General features: G+C 39.3%; 1 protein-coding gene across 3 annotated transcripts; it reads left to right on the forward strand.

Annotated features, from left to right (window-relative positions):
* The first annotated feature begins 979 nt into the window (after positions 1-979).
* Positions 980-14,764, forward strand: postnb (periostin, osteoblast specific factor b). Of its 3 annotated transcripts, none has more exons than XM_069534523.1 (22): positions 980-1,157; positions 1,584-1,682; positions 5,139-5,203; positions 5,441-5,598; positions 5,672-5,836; positions 5,927-6,073; positions 6,478-6,619; positions 7,481-7,693; positions 8,221-8,355; positions 8,917-9,065; positions 9,190-9,326; positions 9,529-9,659; positions 9,746-9,876; positions 10,120-10,222; positions 10,310-10,377; positions 11,013-11,058; positions 11,186-11,215; positions 11,713-11,904; positions 11,987-12,034; positions 12,567-12,617; positions 12,700-12,742; positions 14,122-14,324. In XM_069534523.1, the coding sequence occupies exons 1-22, from the start codon at positions 1,039-1,041 to the stop codon at positions 14,162-14,164; spliced, it is 2,415 nt and encodes an 804-aa protein (XP_069390624.1). In that variant the 5' UTR covers positions 980-1,038; the 3' UTR covers positions 14,165-14,324. The 3 variants fall into 3 exon arrangements, with proteins under 3 accessions (XP_069390624.1, XP_019943496.2, XP_019943498.2); XM_020087937.2 differs by having other exon boundaries at positions 12,700-12,738; XM_020087939.2 differs by lacking the exon at positions 12,700-12,742 and having other exon boundaries at positions 14,122-14,764.
* The last annotated feature ends 13,221 nt before the right edge of the window (positions 14,765-27,985 follow it).

The raw sequence follows: 27,985 nt of genomic DNA on the forward strand, positions 1-27,985 counted from the left end.
TTCAATGTTTTCTGATAAAGAAATGAAAATATAACCTGTCTTCAACCTGCTTTTAAATAGTCCACTGTCAATTTTTCTTTTTTGGGTCTTGTAAAGCACTTTGTAACTGTGTTCTGAAAGGTACTTCGAATAGTTGTGTTATAGAAATTATCATGTGCTAGTATCCATATAATGGTGTGAGATTCAGTATCATGTGGCAGTTTAATCCAGATAGAATGGTAATGCTTTGAGACCCACTGCCTGTAGTCCGTGCTTCCACTAGGTGGTGCAAACTACATTCGGAAAAATATACTATCAGTGCTCTGGCATTTGTTCAGAGTAAAGATTATGTAATGTTTCTTTGTTTTCGGTCCAAATAAATGACACTTTAAGAGACAAGATACAGCTTGATTCCATCTGCTTACTATACATAACTGATGTGGCAGCCTGCTTCAGGGCTCCAAAAAAAAGCCAAGCTACTTTGTGCCCTGAGAAATAGATCAAATCAAGCAGTTTGCTCAAAGCATATGATTAATAATAATTGAGCCTTTAGACACTGAGCCTTTCAAACTAAATGTGCACTAATGAGTGCAAAACAGTATTTAAAAAAAAAATCCATATTACAAAAACACAAGGAAATCAGGGAAAGCAAGTGACAATGTCTTCATGCTGACGTTGTAATATGGATTTTTAAATTTATACCGAAAATATTAAAACCAAACATCTTTTGTGAGAAATCTGTGCACATATAATCTGCATAAACGACAACACATTTTGTAAATGTCATCGTGGTCCCACTTTTTAAAAGTGTCTCCGAATAAATAATCAAATATATATAAAACATTTACAGACTCAAAATTCATTGCACACAAGTGGTAAATCCTTTCCGTATAGACGTATAGTAAAGAAATGTAGTTTTGGGAGGTCCTGGGTGGTCCATACATGCATTCAATCCTGCCATCCTCCTTGAGTGGAGGGAGAGACTCCTGCTATAAAAACTCCCACTCTGAAGCTGCAGCCGTTACTCTGGGTCTGGGGGAGTTAGCTGAGAAATCCAAGATGAAGCTCCTGTTCGTGGCTGCCTTTGCACTCTTTGTGCTGTCGACGTTGGACCGGGCTGACTCCTCAGCTTATGACAAAATAGTCGCCCACAGTCGCATCAGGGCAAGAAAAGAGGGGTAAGCTCATTAATATTTTCTCATGATTATTTTCTTGTGTGTTATTTTTTGTTGCAAGGAGTAGTATTGAACTTTGAGTATCAGTATTTCATATTATTTCTGCACATGCTATATTATTTAGTCACATTAGTTTCACATCAAGTGTTTCTTAAAAAAAATAAGTTTTATACTTCAGTCAGAAAAGAGGTAAAGCTGCAGAGATCTATTTAAATCCTTCTTCGCATCTGACAAACTAATCTCATAACCAGCAGGCAGAGATGTCATTATTCACATTTGACAAGCAGCAGGGGACAGTTGCTGAGTAATGATTCACAGTCTGTTGACTCACAATGTTCTACATGCAAATAACTTTCTAACAAATCCGAATTTAAGTGTTTTACCTGCTGATTCATGCTTCGTCCCCTTTTCACCTTCAACTCTCTCCAGACCCAATGTCTGCGCTCTCCAGCAGGTCATGGGGACCAAGAAGAAGTACTTCAGCACTTGTCGTAATTGGTACCAAGGGGCCATCTGTGGAAAGAAAGCGTAAGTGTTGCTTCGTGTTTCCAACCTGTTACATACAAATCCACTTACTCAAAATGTATTTGAAAGTGTAATTTCTCTTCAGTGTCTGCCTCCTCTTCTTTAACTTTTCCTTTAAGGATTTAATGGAAACTTCAGTGTTTCCATAGAGGCAGACATCTGTTATTGTACTTTGAATTTAACTATTGCATTAAATGAAAAACACATTTAAAGATGCAGTCCTAATCTCTTTGTGTTGAAGGCGATCCCATTGCCTCCAATAAACTGTAAGTCAGGGTTTTCATAGGTTTCATAAGCCCGGGGTGTCGTTGGATGCCACTGTGGTGAACCACTGATTCCAACATGTGATGTGGCTGCACTGTGTTCATGAATGGAAAAGCGTTCACCTCAATCATTCGAGACAACCCCTCTTTTTTTCTGTTGTTGTTCCAGCGCTCTCAGCACTTTTCGGTTTTTTAACATGGATCTGAGCCATCCCTGTTTTACGGTCTCTCTCACACACACACTGAGTTTGTCCTCTATGCTTGCATCATGTCAGAATCATGCCGAGCACTCTAAACAGGCTGAGGTTATCCATGATGAAAGCAGACTGCTCCCTAAACAGCCCAAAGCATTTTATCTGATTCAATGGACGTCTGACAAGGGACCATGGAATCAATCAAAACATGACCGGGCCAAGAAGTTGAAATTCAGACACTGATTTATGGTTAGCGACATTTTGCTGATGCAAGATCTCCTTAAAAACTGTGGGTTACGTAATATTCCATCAAAGCGGAGCTACACTGGAGCCAGAAATATTTATATTTGTTAATAAAACTCCCTGAATCCTTCCACCCTGTGTTTTGTTTCCAGCACAAAAAACTAAACCATTTCTTAATTTCCTGATAATTTTTCAGTCAAAATGTATTTTTATGTTATTTAAATTGGACTTAAATTTTGCTTGTCGCACCTCTCTATACATGTTTGACATCTCCCAACACCCCCCTTAAATTCAATCAAGCTGCAACAAATTTCTGATCAAATACCACTTCCCTATATGTGTCAAGATCCATAAATTATTTTGTTGGAAATTGATGAAAAAGTTTAAAAAACCCTATTGCAGTGTTAAAGAAAGTGACAAAAAACAACCTTGGATCGACACCAAAATTGTCCTAACATAAATCTCATCCTTCCACCAAGGTTTATAGAAATCTGTTCTGGTATTTTTGTATAATCTTGCTCACAAACAAAGGACAGGGAGGTTAAGGTGTGACAGAGTTCCTAGATTTAAACACAGAAACTACTTGAGTTTAAGGGAAATTAGGGAAATAAGTACTTAAAATAAGAACTTCCTTAAGGTCAGTGGCTCTTTGTCATTGCGGTTACTATAACAAACACACTGTTAAGGTGGCGGCATGGTCATAAAAATATCGTACTGATGGTCGGTTTCACACAGGAAATGAACAACAGCCGCCTGTGAGTAAGTCCTGTGTTTTGTTGAGCGTTCAAACACCAACCTCTGTGCAGTGCAGACTTTTTTGTTTTATGTTCGAGGCCACCGAGAGGTTACCGAACAATAAAACGTTACTAGGGTTTATTATAAGCTTCCTGCATAGACAACTTCTGCTCATTTCTACATGAGCAAAGTCTCCATCAGGAGCAGAGAGTTTAATCTATAGGTATTTCTGCTGCTGAGGTTTAATCCAAAAAACAAGAATATTATTTCTGTTTCTATAGCAGCCCTGTCTCCAAGTAAATTTCGTACAACCAAACTGCCCATTAGCAATTGGTTGAATTGGAGTGAAACCACAGAGGCCATATATTATGTTTGACATACCTATCTCGATTCTCAGCGGAACAGTTCTTTCGTCGAGATGCTGACAAGTCAAAAGTTTCCAGCCTCAGGGCCCAGCCACAAGTCACTTTGTGTGGGAAAGCAATGCAGCGCGGCTTTTCTGCTGACACTGCCCCATTGGGGCTCGTGTGATCTCATCCCAGTCGCTCCAGCTCCATTCAGTTTGCATTCAAACGCAGCGGTGAAAGAGTTTCAATTAGCCATGAACCAGGAGCCCTGATGTAACCCTGTCTGGGACATCAGCAGAGCATAAATGCAACAAACAACCCTCTATATTTCTCCCATTAGTACATTCGTGCATCACAATGAAGTTTGAAACAACAATTCTATCCATGCACAAACTACGACAGATCTCCTAAAAGAGACTTTTCGTTGAGCACACCACAGGAAAAAGAATATCACCTTACAGGACTTAAGGACTTTAGGGAATCTGTAGCGACACCTTGTTTTTGTTAAGTGCAACTACTGCACGTGAAGCAACGACTTACATCAGATCTTTTGTCCTTAAGTGTCCTGACAAAATCCCTATTGTTCATATCTAATTTATGGCACATTTATGCAGCTAAATCTTGATAAAGATAAACTGCTAAAATTAGAAAATCCCACACAGTTTGTAGCTGACTAATTGCAGAACCAGTGAACCCATACACACGCACAGCGTTATATTATAAAGTGAACAAGTTGTTAACCACGAGGACTCGATAACTTTCGTACTATTGACATGATTACTTTATTCACACAGAGTGGAAAAACTGGTGAAAAAGCCGTTTCGCTGTTTTATAACCAGAAAAGCAGAGGCAGTCTACAGTAATGAACTTCCCATGCAGCCAACTCAGGACACATGTGGTATTATTTATCCTTAATATGGACATATATGGTTCTTTATGCCTTGTGGGTCTTTTTTATTGTTACATACCTTTTAGTTATTTGAAGTGAAAATGATATCTCCAAATGGCAGGAGCTGGAAACAATACGATGGTTCCAACATGTTCAAACCCGCTGACGGTAGGGGTATAGGCATGTTTATATCTGGCAGCTGCACACTGAATTTTATTGTTTTACTGCAGACTATGAGGTCCAGTGCTGTTTAAGTGGAGCAGAGACGTTGCTCCTCTCTTGTATTTCAAGCAGCAAGTGAATATTTTCTCATTCATATCTACATTGTTTAAAAAAGCGTGTTTAAAAAAAGCAGATTTGCTCCGTTTCTTTAATGCATGCTGTCACAACCTTTAAATTCTTCTTGTGTCAACCAAAATTTCCTAAAACTCAACTCTAATTATCCTGCATTTTTTCAAGACCAGATTGTAAATGTTCCTGAGGTTAACCAAATGTCAAGTCAAGTCCAAACTAATTGTTTAGCTTCAAAGAGGAGGTCTGGGCAACACAGACCCACTACTGTAATGGCAGCGTAATCCTCACGGCACCCTTTCCATTAGGTTTTGGCTGAAGCTGCAGGATCACATGGACTGTTTGGGTAATGAAACAGATAATGAGCAACATCTGGAAATGCTGAATAGACCAAAGAATGATTCAGCTAAGAACAGGGCAGCCATAGAAAATACACATTTCTCCTATCTTCTTTGAGGTGGTACCCATCATTTGTGTTCTGTGTGTTTTTCCTGCAGGACTGTGCTTTATGAGTGTTGTCCTGGGTACATGAAGATGGAAGGCATGCTTGGTTGCCCTGCAGGTACGGTGTGTTAAGTGCAGTCGATGTATGAAGGTTAGACGAGGACATGCCAACCAACTGTAGAGCAGCTGTGTGCTATTTTTGAAATCAGACCAAATAAACTACTAGAGGATGCTGGGGCATATTGTCAGCACATGCAGGATCTGTCTTTCAATGCCCCGCACACATGTTTCTTATCTCTATGTCTAAAAAGACAGGCTGACATCTACTAAAACTTATCGTTAATGTCCTTCTCAGTGGCTCCTATTGACCATGTGTATGGCACCTTGGGTCTGGTGAAAGCCAGCTCAACCCAGAATTACGCTGATATTTCAAAGTTGAGGCCTGAGATCGAGGGATCTGGATCTTTTACCATATTTGCCCCAAGCAACGAGGCCTGGGAGAAATTGGATGAGGTAAGAAAACAAGTTAAAAGCTACACCTCTCTTCCTGTGATGTATTAACATCTTATTTTTCCTCACCTAACAGTCAGTGAGGAGTGCACTGGTCAGCAATGTCAACATTGAGCTGTACAACGCGCTGCATTACCACATGGTCAACAAACGCCTCTTTACCAAAGATTTAAGGAATGGAATGACAGTCAACTCCATGTACAATGATCTTGGTCTCTTTATTAACCATTACTCCAATGGGGTGAGTGTGATTATTATTCAGTGCCTTCATAGTTCTACTCACATCACGTTTCAGTGGTTTGACATGATAACAATTGTGCCTTATGAGCAGGTGGTGACAGTGAACTGCGCCAGGCTTATCCAAGCCAACCAGGTTGCCACCAACGGAGTTGTGCACGTCGTCGACCGCGTGATCAGCGCTGTTGGAAGCACCATTCAGGACGTCATTGAGGTTGATGAGGACCTGGCAACACTGAGCGTGAGTACACATGGTGGGAGAAAATATAAACACCAAAAAACATAGTTAGAGACAGCAGGAAATTTAACTTTTTGCATTATCCCCTAAAAATTTAACAAATAAATGGTTCATCCTTCAATCTGAATCTGCACACAAACGTAATCAGTTCTTCCCAATCCTTCCATTTTGTGGAAAGCGGTTAAGTGATTTTTGCATAATCCAGCTAACAAATAAACCAACAAACAGACGAGGATGATAACCTCCTTGCTGCTGGTAACTAACATTTACAGGAGCATCTGAAGAACACATGCAGAAGTTTGCAAATGTTGATTTAGGGGCTTTAAAATTAATTTTTTCACGGGATTATGATGTCTACATCCTGCAAATGTTTCACTGAACATAACCCTGATGATATCACCGTCTAGGATGTGGCTCACAGCGCTGGGATGCTGGAGAAGCTGGGCCAGCCAGGACATTACACTCTCTTTGCCCCCACCAACGAGGCCTTTGAGAGCCTCGGCACCGATGTGTTGGAGAGACTTCAGAGCGACAAGCAGGCCATCCAAGGTAACCCTGACTCAGGGCCATTTACAACACTGCAGCAGCAACAGAGGTTTATATTAACCATAGTAAACAGGGACTATATTTATATTTAATGATGAAACAGAATGTAGGAGAGGGACTGCAATCGTTTGCTGGCGGCATGTTTGCCAGACTCAGTCCCTATTAAATTTTTTTTTCAACGTCTTCCAATATAAAAACATGAAACCGCAATGGATCCGGAGCTCACACACTTTTGGCAAACTGTGCATAACAAAGCTGTGTTGAATAAAAATACAAATAATAGTTTTAAGTAATGCGTCATGCTCTGTGGATGGAAAGTCAAACAATGCAACACATTATTTAACACTTGAGGGATAACTGTATGTTTTGAGAGTAAGTCATTATCAATTTACATTGGCCACATTTGCAAGAACTGTATCATTATATTCATCAATGAGAAGAAGTTAAAACATAAAAAAGAATACATAAAAGTGAAGGAGAAACCAACAAGAAACTACAGAATCTCAGCATTTTTAACTTTTGATTATTTTTGCGGGAAGCAGCTGCTTCATTGGGCAAGCTGGTCAAATTGGCCATGAAACAACCTTTTTTATTAGCCCCCAGCTTGCCGTGTGATACAAGATCAGAACGTTTCACACAAAGGTTAACAGAGCTGTGAAGAAATCACGAGTCTTCTCAGTCAAGGACCCAAGGGACCCAAAGGATGTTCAGGTTCTCAGGATGTTACAGCCTCAGCTGCATAGCGTAACATGGGAAAGATCATAAAACAGCCCATGCAGTGCAAATGAGCTACATTGAGCCAAACATCTATCTACTGTTTACCTGAACCACACATTTATTTAAAACTCTGCCTCATTCTTTCAGCTCTTCTGAAATTCCACATGCTGGACTCCGTGCAGTGCTCTGAGGCTATCATGGCCGGCAGCTCCTATGAGACTCTGGAGGGCAACAACATTGAGATTGGCTGTGACGGTGAAAGTCTGACTATCAACGGTGTCAAGTTGGTGCGCAAGAAGGACATCGTCACCACCAATGGTGTCATCCACCTCATCGACAAAGTGCTCATGCCAGACTCAGGTTTCCATCTCCTCTCTCTTCAAATTTAAAGGGCTTTCACATTTTCCTTGTTTAATCTGGACCTTCAGACTTTATAAGAGGTGTAAAATGTTCCTCAGACCACTGTATAGAACAATGGAGCAACATTTTTTGTCGTTGAAAAACATACTTTTGGACCAATTGCAGGAAGTTGTGACAGCAATTAAACAATAGAAGAAGAAAAAGAAGGGGAAGTGGCTTGCAGGATGTCTTGCAGTCTTCTTCTCGATGATATAATGTTTGAACAAAATTAGCAAAGTGAACTAATAAGTGAACTAGACACAGGCCCGTGATAGCAAAGAAGTACATATGTCACACAAATTTCTCAAGTCTGCTCTCTAAATTACAATGTCAAATAAAAACCGGATTAAGTGCTACAAAGACATGAACCATGGTTCGGACTTTCAGGTGTGAAATGGCCCTTCACCTGGTTTACCGTATACAAAAGTAGCCTAGATGTTTTCCTGAAAGTCATATTTTAACAGAGCAAATCTCCTGTGAACTTTTAGCTAAGCAGGTGATGGACTTGGTGGGAAGTACCCAGTCGACCTTCTTGGATATGATGTCGGAGCTGGGCCTTTCAGCCGCGATGAGACCTGAGGCTGAGTACACGCTGCTGGCTCCTCTCAACGCTGCCTTCACTGGTGAGTGAACCAGAAGCCGGAGCCAGAAGCCAGTCATGCAGACTCATATGGGAATAGATATCTAATATGTGGAACTGCAGGGAAGTTATGGATTTACTGAAAGAGCCTTTATGGCATGTAACACCAATGCCAACGCCCAAGAGAACATTCCTGGACTTCACTCAAAGGGAGTGGAGGTGTTGTTTTGTGTCTTAACAAGAATGTGCATTTAATCAAGGCAGAATACTTTTGTCTCTCTAACTGTTTGGCTCTCTGGGTGTGAGGAATGCACGAGGAGGCAACAGCTGGATTTAACAAGCATGCATTGAAACCATATAATCCTTTATGTCTGGTAACAGGTTATTGTACACGGTCCATCTACAGAAATGTGCTGTAAATCAAGCCTCTGATAGCAGATGTTTTCTAACAGGTGGTAATATGGTTGCTGCTCCTGGGATATGGTGGCCAAAATAACTGGAATAAGAACATAAGTCAAATTTATCTTGCTGAGGAGTTTGATATAAAAACTGTAAAATGTTGGTGGTACAAGGGGAAATATAAGCCTGTGCCTTTCCTCTATAGATGAAGTGATGTTCATGGACCAGAGGTTGCTCAAGATTATTCTGGAGAGTCACATCCTGAAGAAGAAGATTGTTCTGGGAGAGCTGTACAATGGCCAGCGGCTGGAGACCATCGGCGGAAAACTCCTGCGAGTCTTCATCTATCGCACGGTGTGGCTGGGTGCCAACACACACACACACTACATGCATTATCGTTGTCATTTGACAATCAATCTTCAAATCTTAGACATAACATTAATCCCTGTTGCCTTTAACTCATGGATTATTTCTGCAGGCTGTGTGCATTGAGAATTCCTGTCTGATCAGGGGAAGTAAAGAAGGAAGCAACGGGGCCCTTCATCTCATGAGGACTCTGTTGAAACCGGCAGAAAAAACCATGTTTGAGATTCTGACAGAAAAAGGAGGGTTCAAGTACGTACAAAGCGACGTTGAGTCAAAAATCCAGTGTGGTATTGAATTGCAGCCTCACACTCAGACCATGTTTTTTCTACATCTTTTCATTGAATCCACATGGCATACATGCAGGGGAATAAGAAAGTGCTGTTGTTGCAGGATGTCAGCCCTAGGTGGTTCTTGCAACAGCTGAGTTACTGTTTTCTTCTCCTTTCTGCAGGATCTTTTTGTCTCTCATGGAAACTGCCGGCTTGACTGACCTGCTGAAACAGGAGGGAGACTTCACTCTGTTTGCCCCGAGCGATGCAGCCTTCGCTAGTCTGAGCGAGAGGGATTTGGCCTTGTTGAAGGGTAAGTCTCCTACACTCCCTTTATCCTTTTGATGGGTTTCAAGTTGCCAGTTGAAAAATCACACAGTTTGCTGTTTTTAATTTCAGGCGACATGAATGCTCTCAGAACTATCCTTCTGTACCACATCAATAACGGTGTCTTCATCGGCGGGGGTTTGGAGACGGGGGTGACGAACCTCCTTAAGTCTCTTCAGGGCAGTAACCTCAGATTGATGTTTGTGAGTATTTATTGCTGCAACACTTCTAAAGGAATACAAAAGCTGTAAATTCATTATTCTGTCAAATTATTCTTTAGAGTTGTCATCTGATAATATCTCCTCACTTCTGAAACTCAGTGACCTCAGCAAGCTAATAACTAAATTATTCACCATGAAGAGTAACTCATATTTATACAGGTTCATTCAAGCTTCTCATTTTGTGGTGTTCTTGTCTGTAATTGTTTTAAAACTGTCGCCCCGCAGGCAAACAACAGCATGCTTGTGAATTCTGTCCAAGTCCCTGAATCTGATATCATGGCCACAAACGGAGTCGTTCACTTCGTCAACCAAGTTTTGTATCCCGGAGGTATAATATCCCCCTTTTCGTTTGTAAATATGTCTGGAGATGCACTGTGCTGTGTTTGAGGTTAACACCCTATGCTTTCTTTCACAGATATCCCAGTTGGAAGCCAGGATTTGCTCATGATGTTGAAGAGGCTCATCACGTACATGCAAATCAAGGTGTTGTATAAAAAGATATATAGTAGTTGTTATGAAAGCTGAGAGACTTATTAAAGACATGTTTTTTTTCTTTAAAGAATCTACAACTTGCTTTCAGACATGCACTTAAGTCAGGATATCTTCCTGAAATTTTCCAGAGGGGATGTATGTGACTTTTTCCTCTGACTTTTTCTGCTTGCCCCCCCCCCAGTAAAATGAACCCGTACAGCAGGAAAATGTCTTAACGAACGTGTTGATGACTTTTCTAACTTGCCACAGATGCGAAAACCGACAGAATGCAAATATCGCAAGATGAAAAAGAGCAAGAGCTTTTTGCAATAAGCTGGTGTCAGTGTACTGTAAACACAAACACTGTCATGTCCTCCTGCATGCTCTACCAAGACCAAACCTCTGGCCTGAATGATCCGGACATTTTTCAGTTCTGACCTGATCTCCAGCTGTGTACTTCATGCATGGAATCCAAACAGAAGAAAATGTCCAGACCCAATTTTTATGGAGGACATTTCTGAAAGCAGCTTTTGTGGGGAGTTGATCTCATATTTTTAATCAAGGGAGTCATGGTGCAATGGATCAACAGTTGGTTTAGTTTGCTGTTTTCTGTAATTGAATTAAAATATATTTTTTCTTTTTTACAGTACATTTCCGGATACAGATATCAGGAGATTCCTCTCACATTTATGAGTAAGTTACAATAAAACAGAGTTTATTCTGTTTTTTGTGTGCTACTTTATTTTTTGCCACATTTGATATGTTCTTTTATCACATTATTTAATGTCATTAATGGCTTTGTATCTCCTGTTGTCATTAGAGAGGATCGTCACTCGCGTCATCCAGGAAGGTACAGTAATGATGAGTGTATCATCATCGTGTGATTCCTAATCAGCACAGCTGCACAGATTTGATGCGGTTAATGAAACAGTTGCATGGTTAAAAGTGCTATCAAATCTGGAGGAGGCTGGTAAATTACAACAAATACAGATGCATCTGCATTTTTGTCAATCCTAATAATTTCATGCCCACATGCACAGATAAGGGGATCAACATCTTAAGTAGCGTTAATCAGAGAGAAGAAAGTTTCTTCTCAACTAATGGAATGGAACATTTTCAAAAGATACATTTATACAAATAAAACAGTCGTGCAAAAATTATATTTATAGATTAACAGAATTTCTTTGATTATGAATCACATTTTCTGTCATAGCAACCTTTCTGATCCAGTGAAAGGTCCATTAGTTTTGTTGCCTGCAAACAAATGGAGGATTCTCTGTATCGAGGGGCAATGCTGTGCTACCTGTAATCTCAGTGTAGTGAAACGTGTCTTTTGTTCTTTTAAAGCTCCTGAGGTGACCAAAGTGACGCGGGTCATTGAAAGTAAGCCCTCCGTCACCAAAGTCACCAGGGTCATCGAAGCCAAGCCCTCCATCACCAAGGTCACCAGGGTTATCGAAGGGGCGCCCTCAGTCACCAAGGTGACACGGGTAATCGAGAGTAACCCGACCATCACCAAAGTCACCAGGGTTGTCCCAGGTAAATATGTCTCACCTGAATCAGTGAGTCTTTTTAAAAAGAATCAATCAGTGTAAACACTAATGGATGCTGTCGTTTCCAGGCTCTGAGTTCTCAGTCAGCAGTGGAACCACCAAAATCAGTCTAGAAGGTCAGTGAAACAAACTGAGACTTGAACAGAGAAATGTCCAGTGGTATATGTGGTTGGAAAATATTTCCCACCACAAAATATAAAATAATATATTATCTTTAATATTATTCTAAATTCTATGTTTTCCTATGACCCTGGGAATGAAGAAACAATATAATTGGAAATAATGGGTGGTTTGATGTTGATTTAAAATAATTATTAAGCTGCAAACCCACAGCTGTTTGAACACATACTTGTCAGTACGGCAAAGGCAACGTCTCATAGAGTACAATGAACAGCACAATGGGCTTAGGGGCGGTCGTGGCTCAGTTGGTACAACGGGTTGTCCATTAATCAGAGGGTTATTGGTTTGATCTCTGGCTCCTCCGACCTGCATTCCGAAGATACTGAACCTAAACCACCCCCACCCCACCCCCCACCCCGGGAAAAGATTAAAAAAGTGAAAGAGAAATACAGTCCATCCACTTTTACCATTTACAATGTAGAAAATGATTCAGTTCCACTTTAATCTTTTCTTTCATTTTCCCCTCAGGCGGTGACTTTTCAGAATTCGACCCTGAAACGCTTTCCAAAGTCATCCAAGGTGAGTTTCATCATCAGTGTGGACGTCTGAGGGAATCATTCGTAAACAATCTGTGATTCATATTGTTTGTTTGACTTTATAGAAAGTGGTTCGAGAAGAACCAGCACCAGGAGAGTTATACGTAGGTAAAAGGAGGAGAAAAAAAAAAGAATCCTGCATTTTTAGTAAATGCAGTGAGGCATGTGAGATTGCTCAGGCAGTCAACCGAGCCTGTTGCTACACTTACATGGCACAGGCCTGTACTCTCCTCCCTGCAGCCCTATGGGCGGCGTAGGCCATCGGTGCATTGCCATAAGTGTTGTTAACAAGCAGGAAAGAGTTGACGGACCTGCTGCATTAGGAGCGTCTCTCATGCCTCAACTCTGCATGAAGGCTATCGCTCGGTGAACTGTTCCAGCTCGCAGGCATTTGTGTTTATATGTGTGTCCACACTGCTGCTGCTGAGGCTACTGTCAGCCCCACATTTATTCAGTGACTTCTACAGTGAGTTGGAGAAAGTTTTAATCACATAGAAATGACCTGATGTTTGAGAGAGAGAGAGAGAGTGAGAGCACACTGGAAACTATTGGCCCTTGAAGTTAAGGTTTTATCAGGCTAACTTTTATAATATGATTATAAGCTTCATTCGGTAGCCTACACATGCTTAATTCTATTTGACATCATATCTATAATTGACACATTTATTTATCAGCCAAAATTCTTTTGTATTTGGACTTTGTAACTTGAGCCACCTTTATAACTACAGTGGTACTCCATAGAGAAAATGACTCCACTAAGGCAGTCCTCTACATTATTCCTCAAAAAAATGCCTCACAATGTTACAGAGTGGAAAAAAGAATCCTGGATCCACCCCCTGATTCAGATCCACACCAGAATTCACTGTGTTCTTCATTGGATCCATGCCCCAAGTCGATTTTGCGTATACTTGCGAACAAACAAGCAAACAGACACAACTACTATTTTGTTAGTTTAATCCACATTAAAAAAACTAAGCATCCAGCTTTCATGTGGGGTTTGATGTAGTGGAATAGTTCTTCACATGCAGGGCAGAAAATGGCCAAAAATCAGTGATCCCCAATGATCAGATACACAAAGGTTATAATTTTTTCATTAAGATGCTGCATTTTTGTCTGTTTACACTGTGCTGCTGTAGCTTAATCAAACAGAAGGGACTGGTGTCAGTGTCCTCGTTTAACTCTCTACGTTTTCCACAATGTCAAAGCCATGTGTGGGCCGCTGACTCTCTTGCTACCATGCTTGCCACCACATCGCTCACCTGAATGCTACGCCGACGTCCACCTCTTGGCTCTGGGTCTATATGCTCCCCGTAGAGGGGAGGAAGTTATAATTATCACTCACCGCTCCCTGCTGCGCTGGGCTTTGTTGCTTCCTTGTGGGGGGAGTGATGAGATCAGAGCCTAGATGTTCAACTTGAAAACATATTTCATGTTCCACATGAGCTGGCTGACTGACGTGTATTTATGTTTCCACGCTTTTTTCCCAGCTGGCAACAGGAGGAGAGGAAGGGACTGAGCGTGGATGGATGAAAATGTCGATCTCGTAAAGGCAGAGTGAGACTCCAAACCCAGGAGGTTGAGATGCTGCGTTTCAGTGCAGGGGATACACTTAAAATGTCAATAATTTCAAATATACTGTAAAAGGTGTATAGGCCTAACTGACCAAAATAAAAACTATTCTCATAAACAAGTTAATGGTGCTTCGAATGTATATCTAATGTGTGCAATGTCTGACAGGAGTCTTTTTGGTTCAGATTGTGCGTTGGAATGAATATTTTGGCGTGACTTTAAAGACAGAGCAAGTCAGGGTAACAATAAAATGTTTAATAAGCCATTAGGGGAGCAGTACAAACTTTTCAATTCAAATATATGACTTTGCTGGAGGTGATGGTTGAAGCAAGATGATTTTTACAGGCTGTTTGGGAAGATTTACAAATCTCAGCATGATAGAGATTAAAATTTGTCCATGTTAAGGTGTATTTTTTGTTTTTGTTTTTTACTTTCTCTGGCTGTAAGTTGCTTTAAGAATCGTGTGAGTTTGTATCATTTGGAACAATGTTGACAATGGCAAGTTTTCTCCGTTCTGTTTTCCAAACATCTTTCAATAAAAACATCTTTCTTGGGTATAAATATGTGGATTTTTTTTAAAAGAGCATCTGAAGCAATTGTTAGGTAATGTTCGCCATTAGGTAATGGTAGTCATAGAAAAAACTCACCCACACAATCCAGTGTAGAAAAGTAACACTTAACTTTATGATTTTTTTTACATGAAATGAACAACAATGGCTTTATGTTGTTTGTTGGAGGAATATAAATCATATCTAAGCTGCTGTTTGTAACAATGCCGACAGTGGAAATATTTGCCTTGAGGTTTCTGCGACATTGTATGCACAGACGTTTGAATCAGGCCCAGCTCTGTTATTTGGCTCATGAGCGCGACTCATTGCGATTTACGATCTCTTGGACGAATTAAATAGGTTAAAAACTCAGAGCAGCTGCCAACAGAAACACAAACATAGTAAAATGCACAAAGCTTCTATTTTTTTATTGTTTATCTGTAATTTCACAATAAATATAATTCACAGAAATGGGCTTTATAGAGCCAGACAGCTGGTTCACCCCTGTTTGAAGAAGTGTTGTCTATAACAATTACTAGTGTGGTGCATTTGTCTGCTAATGAAAATAATAACTTGCCACAAAACATTGCTTTAGCATTAAGGATTATCAACCAATGCAAAATAGGTAATAAGCTTTAAATCCTTGTTTTCATAATATACATACCCCACATAATAAAAGCTGCTCAGTTTGGTTTCTTTTAAATCTGCGCGCCATGTTCTTCTTACATCTTGATAAAAATGAAAACAGTTCACATCATGTTACTGATATAAAACAGCTGTTAAATAGTTCAGTGTACATAAGAAAAGAAAGTCTGCAGTATTTCTTTATAGCTGCTTTTAGTAGCTATTTTGTCCTGATGTGTAATTAAGGACATGTTACAATTGAAATTTTATATCAGACTGAAGATATTAGTGCTATTGAAATGTCTATTTTTAATTTGGAGGTAGACGGGGAATCAAATCTCCAATAACATTAGAAGAATAAACAATTTCTCCCCCTGTTGGTTTGTTTTTTTTTCTAATCTTATTTCCTCTTTATGTTGAGGCAGCAGTGCATTAGATCTACCACCAGTAAGAACGCAGACTTCTACAGAAACATGCAGACCTTTCTACACAGAGAGTGAATATCTTCTGCAGTCAGCAACACACAGCCGGCAATATTTTATACCTTTACAGCACCGTCTGAGAATTGAGAAAACATCTGCTGCTGGATCTTATTGCTTTTCCATGTGGCTTTGGATTTTCCACACTGTATTCAGCCATGATCTCCCAATCTATTATCGAGTCATTTATGAGGCAGCTGATATCACCGACATCGGACTCAGATTTCAGCTTCTGGCGTGACGGCTTCTACGGCTCCTCACTATCACCAACATGCAGCTTGTCTAATTGTGCTTCAGTGAATCCACTAGGGTGGGATACTGGTTAACAGCCTCTTATTGCTGAAAGACATTTTGCCTTATCTTATCTTGTTGTTTTTAATTTTATAGAGCACCATACATTGTATACTCACATCAGACATTTATGTAAGACAGTGTCTTAGTGAAATTAGTTTAATCTGCTTGAAATAATTATAATAATAAGAAGAAACATAGATTTGCATGTGAAATTTTTGAATAAAAATGCCTTAATTTCTGCACACACAGAACAAGATGAGGAATTCCACAATTCAACAATCAATTAAATATGCATTAGTATTGGCTATAGAAGAGAGAGAGTGTCATATTCATTTGTCAGGCGTCATTTATGCAAATGAATAATTGAAATATCTGATAAAACTGCAACCTGCGGGAGGTTTACATATATATTATGACAGAGAGTATGATGTTCTTGATGTAGTATACAAGTATACCTCATCTGACCTACAAGTGTAGGAGTTCAGGGAGCATCTTGGTCTGTTTTTAATTAGTCCACATCAATCAAGCATACCAGAAGACACATCTGGCTCTGGAAATGCTTCGGATGCAGCTGTGTGAAAGCAACTCGTCATCTGGATGCAACATTGACTCCACAGGGGCTGACATGTTCCTGGCTCAGGGGCTCCGGCACAGGCTTGGATGAGTCTCCAGTGCAGTGCCATCATGTATAGACTTGGCCATATTAAAAAATAATATATGTCCTTCTGCACATAAGATGGCGGAGGATAATGGCACCTCGTGTTAAGCGGTAAACAGTTAAAAAAAATGTGTACTGAAGCAAACACAGAGCGTCCTTCAGAGCTCCGAGTGACATTTTCAGGTCAGGGAAGTGTTATAATACGTTATATGACTGCAGAACCATAAATGCTCACCTCAGGCAACAAAATGTTTACCTTTCACAAACTCACATTCCAGCCTGTCAGCCCCTCTCCACTCCTGAGTGATGTTATACCTTTCATTAGACACCCAATAATGACAACAAGTTTTAGAATCCACTTGGATCATTGTTCTGATCTGTCTCACTTCAATGTAAACGTGGATTTATAGTTTGTCATTTCTGAGTGGAGATATGCACTTGTTATCAGGTTTGCTATCAAATGAGCTGTTATTGAAACTAACATTATTTTATTTTTACAAAGATAATTCACAACTTTAATAATGCAGGATTGAAGTAGTGAACCATATTTCCGTCTATCCATGCAGTCTGTAATCATCTCGTTTCCAGCAAAGAACCAATATGGAGAATGTTTCTTAAAAATGTACAGTTATGTTAATCAGGTTGTGAAGCGGTGGCTTTGAATATTTCGTGTTTCTTGAAATGTTGACTATTATTCAGTATTTCCATGGCAACAAACTGACTTACAGTAGCTTCCAGGGTAGAAAACCATTTAGATAACCATTCTGTATTTCACAAAACTGAACAGTAATATTTATCAGGTTGCAAAAACTGCCTTTTGATATTTGGGGTTTCTTGAAATCTTAATTATTTCTGTATTTCCACGGCAATGGGTTTGATTTAAAAACTGTCTGTACTTCTTTAAGAATATTTAAATAAACAGAAATGTTGATCAGGTAGTGAAGTGAGGAATTTTGACATTTTGCATTTATTAGCTTGGGTTTTTTAAAATTTAATTTCTTTCTGTATTTCCATGGCAAGAAGAGTGATTTAGTCTAATTGAGAGTAAAACATAAAGACTGTCTGGAATTTTGACTTTACAGAAATATTCATCTGGTTTGAAGCAATAACTTTTGATATTTCTGGTCTCTTAAAATTCGATTTTTTTCTGTAGTTTGAGTGATAGTATAACCTCTTGACCTCAACAGACGAGTGTGAGCTGTTATGTCATCAAAGTAATTGAGACCATGTCCTTCAAGTCTACTCTGCTCGTGTTACAGGAGAGCAGAGAGCAGCTGCTCCAGATGTGAGCTGTTGTGTCCCAAAACTGATGTACTTTATTGGACTCAAATGATCACTGTTAACTGGGAATTGATTCTGAGAGTCTATAACCTGTTTCCAGTAAAAAAAAAAACAACAACTGGTACAATATTACTTTGTGAAAGGAGAGAAAACATGTCTGAAAGTAGAAATGTAATGCTTTAATTTTCAGTATCTAAAAAAAAACTATATACAATATAAATTATGTTTTAAATCATGTGATCTCCTGGTGAGTCCTGTTATATAATCGGTTAGAAATAATAAAGCCCATCAATTGTAGTTTTCCATCTCTGGGCTATGTGTCATGTTACATAATCTGCCAGGAATTAATGTGTGAGTGACATAAATGGATCATTCTTTGCCAAGAATGTATATATATATATATATATATGTGTGTGTGTGTGTGTGTTATGCATTCATTTCCACATATATGTATTTCATTAGCATAAAATAATAATGATTATCAGTCATAATAAAGCTGGCTCTGTCAGACACGCCTCATCTTAGAGCTTCATCCAAAACTTACAGACTTTACATTTTGTTCAACTATTTCCACCCATGAATATCAAGACATTATGTAAGAAAAAAGACATTAGAAAAAAATGCAGTGGAATCCTATCAACTCCTAGTTGATTTTATTGTAAAAGAAAAGGTTCTCGTATCACTGCTGATAATATAGGGGTTCACTTAAAGTAATGAACCAGGAGAAAATATAAGCAGCTGTTAGCTAATAAATTCGATATATCGGTTTAAATGTTGATACGTCAATGTTGTGTTCCCCAGGCAGCCGATATTGCAGCTTTAAAAAACATTATAGTTTTATGAACAATGGGTTCTTTGGTCCTACATTTAATTCCAGCATTTCTAGTCTTCATGAGCACTTTACATCATAGCTGCGCACAATTTCAGGGGCTGCATAAGCTGAAAAGGCAGCAATGGCCGAACCGAACATGTCCGTGATTTGCGTCACTGGCTTGTCCCGCATTTGCCTAGCAACAGAGCTTGATACTTGCATTTGAAAATGTAAGAATTAGATGTTTTGGTCTTGTCACCGTCTTTAAGTACAATGAACCCTGGGAAAGGATGCATTTCTCAGCTGTATTTAAAGGAGCCTTCGAAATGGGAGAGCCACTCGCACTGCTGTGATGCAATCAGTCTTTAAATGCATCCCCGGATTTGAGATACAGTCCACGTCTCATTCACCCACGGACATACACTCATACTTCTACATGCTGCACTTCACTATCACAAATCGTCAACACTTTGGGTTTAGCTGTAATGGTCAGGTGTCTAACCCAAGGACACATCAACACAAAGACTGAGGATACAGACTGTTATGATTTTTTGGTTAGCGGATGACCCGCTCTACCTCCTGAACCACAGCTGCCCATGGACTTTGCAGACAAATCACGAAACTCATCGACCTTTTATGCAAAGACCCGAACTTTTAAATGTTCTTCACAATCATGACTGAAATAAATTTGTTTGTTAAAATCATTGTTTTTACACCAACCTGTAACATGACGTGCTAACCCATTATTCCCAAAAACCTGCAGGAAATTGACCACAGCCTTTGTAGAGCATCATCTTTTTATCTTATTATGATTTTTGTTTCCACTATTTCACCAACTGAAGCGAAACACAGCAGTAAAGAAGATGGTCTTCAGTTTAGCCACTATGCTGAGGATATGAACATTTACAGCTTGGACACTTCATCCTGAACTTGAATCTTTCATAATGTTGCCCGAAAGTGATACTTTGATTCATAACATGATTCGTTTTCCCCCCTCGTCTTTTACTCTGAACTGTAATTTAAGTATTTGTGGAGTTTAACAATTTCCAGCTTGACAGAGTCCGGTGGTAGAATCAAAAATTTGAAATGCAGCAAATAGCGATGGAAGACGATAACAGGGAAGAACCACTTTTCCACTTCTATTTTTAATTGCATTAAAAGATTTTCCACAAAAGAAACTTACTCAATTTAAATGTCAAGCCCAGTTTCTATGGTATAAAACAAAAATTATGAGCTTTATTATCATGCAAAAACCAGACTTCAGAGATTTTCCATAACAGTTTTAACAACGTTGCCTTCATATAGATAATTCTTCAGAAATGTTATATATTACTCTATGCAGCTCCAAAATACAGATCATCTGGCTTCAGTGAAGATAATGACCATACAAAGCAATAAAAAAACACATATGGGTTACATTATTTCTTGATTCTGACAAATAAATTTGATAACTTTATCTGTTCATAAATCTCAGTCTATTCTTTTGAAGAGCATGCACCTGCCAAATTCACCTCCCAAAAAAGCTAAACGTTCACAGCAGCCTGCGCAGTTGCCTTACCCACCAATTCTCAAGTGCTCAATGGAGATCAGGTCATATCACCGTAACAAATGAGGAATTCACGGGACTGTTGCCACACGGAAGCAATAACTCAGTACATAATATTTCAAGAACAAGCTATTCCTGGACCTGTTTCTGCTGCTGGATTAAAGTTTTCACATAAGTATGGCTGCTGTGACTTAGCCTGATAGTAAATAACCAAACAAGTATTGCCCCCAGAGGCTAATTCATCGTCAGACGATTTTCAATGGGTTCTGAGATTGAAAGAAGTCAAACTACTAAATGCCTACATGGAACCTGATATCAATTCCTTCATAAGATTGATATGGTTTCATTTGTTTTTTGTCTAATTCTATGCAGATTTTATTTTGTTGTGTGTATTTTCATCATACTTTATGATTTTTAATTAATAGTTAATGTTTATCTGTCTCTGTCAGACCTGTGGTCACAGAACTAAATGGTATCACATAACTTCATCCTGATCTTAATCACTGTATATCTTGATGAATATCTTGCACAGCCAAGTATATATTATATATATATACTTCTAAATTCATCTGTACTGTTTTTATATTATGGTGTGTTATATCATATCGTAGTATATGGTATTTTTTCTGAAAAATATCATGGTATGTCTTTTTATTATGTCATTAGTCTACCTGCTGCTATGACAACTTAATTTCCCCCATGGGGGATTAATAAAGTCATCTATCTATCTATCTATCTATCTATCTATCTATCTATCTATCTATCTATCTATCTATCTATCTATCTATCTATCTATGTTTTTATAGCGTGCATTAAAAATTGAAATAAAATGACTGTAATCTGGACATGATTTTGGTATTTGAGTCGTTAACAACAAAATAGCTGGAAATCACAGATGTATACTGAACACGCAATGACTTGCACTGACTTAGAGTGCATTGCACAACATGCAAATATGACATAATTTGTTTTTGCAGTGTGTTTTCAGTGCAATATCCCTAAAGTTTCCACATAACTGTAAGACAGACCATGTGCTTTTAGACAGCTTCTTTTCTAACTTTCAGAGAAGATTGTGTTAATCATATGTTTTTCCTGAAACTGAGCCTTTTATCCACAGATAATTCACTTTTTCCCCCTCATCTCCTTTTTCCCAAACTGTACTTTCCAACTCTCAGCTCCGCTGTGTTAGAATCCTGTCGAAGATGTCACATTGAGATTTCCTGTCATATAATGGCACATCTAAATAGTCAAAACTCAATACTGAGCTGAGCATTTGGAATCTCAACAACTGAACCACTAAGATAACAAAAAAAGAAACACATTACAGTTGGACCACCAGCAGCTGCAGTCTCGTGTTTTTCCCAAATTCCATGGCTCGCTGAAAGCACAAGAGAGATCAACAGCTTCCCAAAAACTTCGTCCAACTCAGGCAGGTGGATCGAAAAAAATATGTTCTCTGATAGTCAGAACACTGGGATCCAGGAACTGGATTATCCTCTTAGTTTTGACAAATATGAGAATTCTAACGTCAGTTAAACCTCAGCACCACCCGACACAACATCAATCTTGTTTTCACTTTTATTTTTTACCTTTGAACCTTTATAATGTGCAGTCGTACAATTGGCCTGGTGACTTTCGTTTTGAATTATGGCTCCGACAGCTAACAGCTCCTGCGTGCTGATGAAAGGACAATAACAAATTATTCTTGTTTAAAGCAATTGCCTTCAGGTTCAACACCTTTCACAGGCTGAGACAACCCAAATGCTCTGAGTTGCCTTCCTTATAAGCCCTGGCTTGCAGGACAGCTTGCATGACACAATGAGGATTTTAACTCTTTCAGAACAGCACAACAACGAGAGGAGACATGGAACTGTGATGTAAGTCATTTCCACGAAGATATGACCCTGTTGGCAACTGGATTTACTTATTATTTACCTTTCTATTTCACCCAGAAACCAAATCAACTATTTGGAAGTGTTTTCCAGTTCAACTGGAATAAAAAGGAGTCCAGGAAGTCTCGGAAAAAGTCTCTGGTGCACTGTGCTCTTATACTGCACACATATATCAGACAGTGGTCTCATAGCACTTTATTTTTACTGGATATTTACTTGAGCACCTTTGGCTTAAGTGACAACTCAGAGAATATTTAATATTACTGGGTAAGAACAACTTTAGCAGCTTTAATTGTACTTTGTACCCAACAGATCCTGCACAGGTTTGGCTTCGTCTCTACCCGGTGGAAACAAAAAAAACAACACCCCAGATGTTTCCCACTGTTCCAAAGGAGGACACGTAGCGTAGTGTTCAAGTCTGTACTGAATCCAAATTCTGTGTGGTTATTTGTCAGTGATGCAACTCATAGGTTCAATGCCAGTGGTTCACAATTCTGTAATGGCAGCAAACGTGTTGCTAAGGAAACAGAAAGATCATGGGGACAGCGAATAAATCATGACTAAGGTATTACAGGTGTTGCTTAACCAGATGGTGAAACATCTGGTTAAGGTCACAGAAAGATTAGCATCAGGATGCAGAGTTACGGTTGGATGTGAGGTGAGTATTGCAGGTCAAAGTTCACCACTCCACTTGAAGCCACACTGCGATTTGTCTTACTGCAGGAAACACAGATAGGAAGTGATCGGAGTCGCCTCTGATATATTCGCTTTTGTGTGACCAGGCCCGGAAAGCCTAGTTATCCATCACACCTCCACATCCTCAGAATCATCCAGTAAACATGTAATATACTTGAATTCTGGCCCGACTCTTTCTCTGCTTTGTGTGGTGTGAGAAGAACCTGAGTGACAATGACTGCAGGGTTATTTCCGTTTGGAAGCTGCAGATTCTTAACACAAAGCCAAGATTGCGTCTGGAGGAACCAGCGGAGTGGAGAAACCAACAGGCTCCAACAAAAGACTATAATTTTTGAATTATTCAAAATGCATTCTGCACCCTTGGAGCCAAGGGGACTAAAGTTGAGATATCTCGCCCTCTCGTCCATCAAACCTGACTATTCTTTTTCTGTTGCTGGTGGGTCCCTATACCTTCAAAGAAGCTTTTTAAGTACAGCTATTTAATTTACTTAATCATTAAATCTGTGGCCCAAACCAGTTGTAAAATACATCTCCCTTGCGATCACTTATGTTCTGAAGGATCCAAGTATTCAGTGTTTTTCACCATGACAATGCATCAGAATTGATTTATGAACAAATGTACAGCACTGAGCAGAGCAAACTCTGAATTATGTTACCACGGGGAGCTGAAAACTATCAACCACATGTGCCATTAGCACATAGATTCACAGTGTAATCATTGTGCATTGTAGGCTACCACACAAGTTTGGTTAGTGCTGCTGCTCACAGGAGTGGGGAGGCCATACCTCACTCTTTTCAACGGATATCAGATGGCCTGCAGCCCCATTCCCTTTCCCCTCCTCCATGCAGACGCTTCTATGAGCCATGAGCCACGTAGATGGGATTCCCTGTGTATTCATGCTCCAGATTTCTTCTCTGCTGGTTCCTCTCTGTCCAGCCAGTGATAGTATGATGGTAGGAGATTTTGCTTAGTACGTTTCCTCATTACTACATGTAGATAAAGTCCAAAGTTGCGCACACGAAACAATATAATATTTCAGAAGGCTAAGACATGGAATCATTAACTATATTCAATTACATAGTATAGTAAGTAAATAAATGTTATTTTCTCTGGAAGGAAAGCTGTTTTGTAGTGAAGTCCAGCTTTTTATCGAGGTCTTATACCTTAACTCAGCTATAAACCTCACCGCTGTTTGTTGGTCTGACTGTTAATAAGCAATAATACTGAACCGATTTCAATGATATTTTGTGGAGGGGTGGGGTATGACCCAAGATAGAAGCCATCAAACTTTAGAGTGGATCCAGATAAACGGGCCATGATAAAATCTGGATCCAGTTCATCTAAATGTGGTTTCACAATGGAACTGTTGGGCCTTGGCAGAGGTATGCAATCTCCTGAGTGCGCCATTGTTATTCATGTTCCTGAGCCCCAAGCTTCTTGATAGGTGTTAGTCCCAATGTCCTAGAATGATTTCTTCAAAACTAGCAGAATGGCAAGTTACCAACCTGGTAACTTCTGCCACATCAAATGATGACCAATCAACCTTCAAATGATGCAGGAGTTATTTAATAAATGTTCATGTGATAGTATTTTATAAAAGAAAACAAAACACTGGTATTTCACTCTTGTTTGATGAGCTCAAACAGCAGTAAGAGTTTGCAAAACTCCCCCTCAGACTGATTTTAAGATACAGAACTGAACTATTTGGTCCTGCTGTCTGGACACTTTAAGTTTGCTCATCACACTAATGTAGGATGCATGTTTGACAGTGATTTACTGCCATGCTGATTGTAATTGTCACAAAGCCCTGCTCATATGCACATGCCTTCTGCACATCTGAATTCAGATTTAAGGTGAGCGCACAGAAAACGTTCCGCCTTCGGCAGATCAAACTGTCAAACTGTGCATAGATCATTCTGCACAATTACGGTCTAACAGCCATGTGAATTAACGCTAAGCAAAATACTTCAGTCATTTGAGAGGAGCTTAAATCAAACTTTAAAGGTTTGTGGAAAATTTGAAGAGATAACTGACAATGTAAAGTTCAAGAGGTTGATCGTAACATTGATAGTTTCCGAAGTAAATTATGGAAAAATGTAATTTAAATAATTTTTTCTGGTTTGAGAGATGAGCTGAGTTGCAGCACCTCACAGGATAACGGCTAAAAAGATCACCTCATGTGACCTAGAAAAGCTACATGTTTATGGTTCACTATGACAAGTGGGACAATAGGGTCGTATGGTTTGTACTGAGTTGTATATGTCAAAACTAGGAATTTATTAGATTTATAAACGTCAAGTTCTCCAGACCCTAAAAAGAGAATTGATTGTTTCGTCCATAGCCTTGAGATAAGACAGCATGGCAGAGCCACACTTAAATGCAGCCGATGAATTCCTCTCTCTGTGCTGGCATGCTGAACACATCCCTGTTCCCCACACCTCGCCAAGAGTGCTCTGAGCCATGATGCATTGTGTTAAAAGAGAGATTGAAAGATTATGCGTTGGCGTCGTACCTTCATTGTGAATTATTTTGCACAAGTGAATACATTAATTGGCGTTAAAACATTTTTAATATAAAATCCATCTTGTGTTTTTTGCGATTTTATCCAAGGGCCATTAGAGAACTTAACCAAGTACAATATCAACCTTTGAAATATAACTTGTGCAATCTTTCTTCATACCCCCATATTTAATTTTACCTATTGTTTGTTTTCCTATTTATTTATTAGACTGTAACGTGTCTATGTGTCTGCATGTTACTACCATTGGGACTCTAAATGTTGCTGTACATTGTGCAATGACTATAAAGGCTTTGAATGGGATTGATTAATGTGACTCTAACATTTTTATTACCATGCATTTCAACCACTGCACGTCATTAATCATGTGTTTTTAACACTCACTTTACAAATCTTGTGTTGATCATTATAATATCTTTTCTCTCTCTGGGATTCTTTGCTTCTTGGAAATGTTTTAACTGCGTCCTTAGATTTCAGCCGTTTACCCCCATTCGATGGTTTCTGCTTTACACATTTTATATAGCATCTTTCAAAACGTCACGTCATTGATGATTGAAAAAGATCTTAGCACCTTAATAAAGTTTACCACCGATTTTCAAACAGCACAACACTCGATATGTTCCCCATTTTTTTTGTCTCTCAGATCTGTGGCTGGCTGTTCTGATGTTGATGCAGTGGACCCAATATGTTTGGCCTCCCCCCACACTTTCCTGCCAGTGATATTTTACTGTCTTGGGAAAGCACAGCGATGATGTTTGCATGTGTTTGCGAGTGTTCCATTGCTGGCTTTGTCATTAGTACGGCTCAGTCACTTGATGTTCTTCTCAAATGTGGTCGGTGACTTAAGGTTCAGTCGCGTGACAATAAACATGCAGATATAGTACGATACATTTGACCTTACTCAATTGTCCTGGATCACGATGATCGGTAGGTCAGGCAAAACCATCAAAATTGGTCTGACAAAGACAGAACGTCACTCAGAAGTACAATACATTATATTTGTACACTCATATTAGTCCCATAACCATGTCTGATTTTTTTCCATCAAGATCCATAAATTATATTGCCAGAAATGTGTAAAAACACACTATCACAACCCATTCTGCATCCTTTCACTGAATTATTTGGCAAACTGTCCAGTAGTTTTAGTGGAATCCTGCTAACTGACTGAAAATCTAACAAACATGCACAGATGAAAACAACCTCGTGGGTTTTGTACACTCAATGGCGCACATACCTCTGCCAAGGCCCAACAGTCCCCTTATGAAACCACATTTAAATCTGCAAGATCTAGATTTGGATCCGCACCAAATTGCACACACTCATATATGAGGGTGCCGTCAATGATTATTCCCTTGGATATCTCGTCATGCTAGAGAAAGTGATGGAAAATTCCTGAATCCAAGCAAAAATTCAATAGCTTCTTTTTCGGCCCGTGTCCCATCCCTCCACCAAGTCTCATGGAAAACTGTTTCAAAAGTTTTTGCATAATTCTGCAGACAAACATTCATTCCTTCCCTGACAGAGGCAATGACAACTGGTAAAGTTCGCCAAATGGTTTATCAGACTTGCTGGGAAAAAAGCCATTACATTTGTTTGTACAGTTCTAGCAAAACACGTAATGTAGTTTTTAACTTTTAACCATTTCCAGTGAAGAAAAAAAATATATAAGAAGAAAGGAAAATAGGGACAGAAGACAAACTGGGATTTTTACAGTGCTAAATATCTTGACCTTAAAAATACGTCCAGGCACAACAACGTCCATGTGGAGGTTTATAGGAAACATACCTTAGTTTAGTGCAAATGACATCAGTTATCTCTGAGTCATTTCTCCTGTGGAGAAGTGTATATACATGCAGTGCTGTCAGATCGCTGGAGGACTTAACTGTAGCCCCTGGTGAGCTAATAACTTTTTAACAGCTGAGTGATTTATTGAAGAACTTTTTTTTTCTTCTTTACGGTGAGCGAGTACTTAAAGTTTACCTTCATGTTACACTTTATCACTCCCGGTATAAGACTGCTTCAGATTAGTTGTAACCCGCTCCATATTTAGCCCACTTACAAACAGACCCGTGCAGTTCAACTGGGAACAGAGTGTTTTTCCAAATATCAGATCCTTGTTTCACCTCGCAGATGACGGCTCAAGACCCTGCAGCTTCTCGGAGCCAAAAGAACAGGATCTCTCGGCCCATAAATCACCGGGCCCCAGACAGGTTTTACAAGGGGCTGTGATTCAGTCCCGTTTTCTTCATCCACCATTTGGGGAGAGCTTCTCTGCAAAAAATCAACCTCACAAGTGCAATTAACATTTGTAAAAGAAGAGATTAGAATTGACACATGCAGACTTAATGAAGGTTTTTCAATACAATACTAGCGGATGCATATTATAAATCAAACTTAAGACGCTTATTGATATGATCTCACACCTACTGAC

The sequence above is a fragment of the Paralichthys olivaceus genome, chromosome 11 (assembly GCF_024713975.1).
Source record: "Paralichthys olivaceus isolate ysfri-2021 chromosome 11, ASM2471397v2, whole genome shotgun sequence".
Classification (NCBI taxonomy): Eukaryota; Metazoa; Chordata; class Actinopteri; order Pleuronectiformes; family Paralichthyidae; genus Paralichthys; species Paralichthys olivaceus.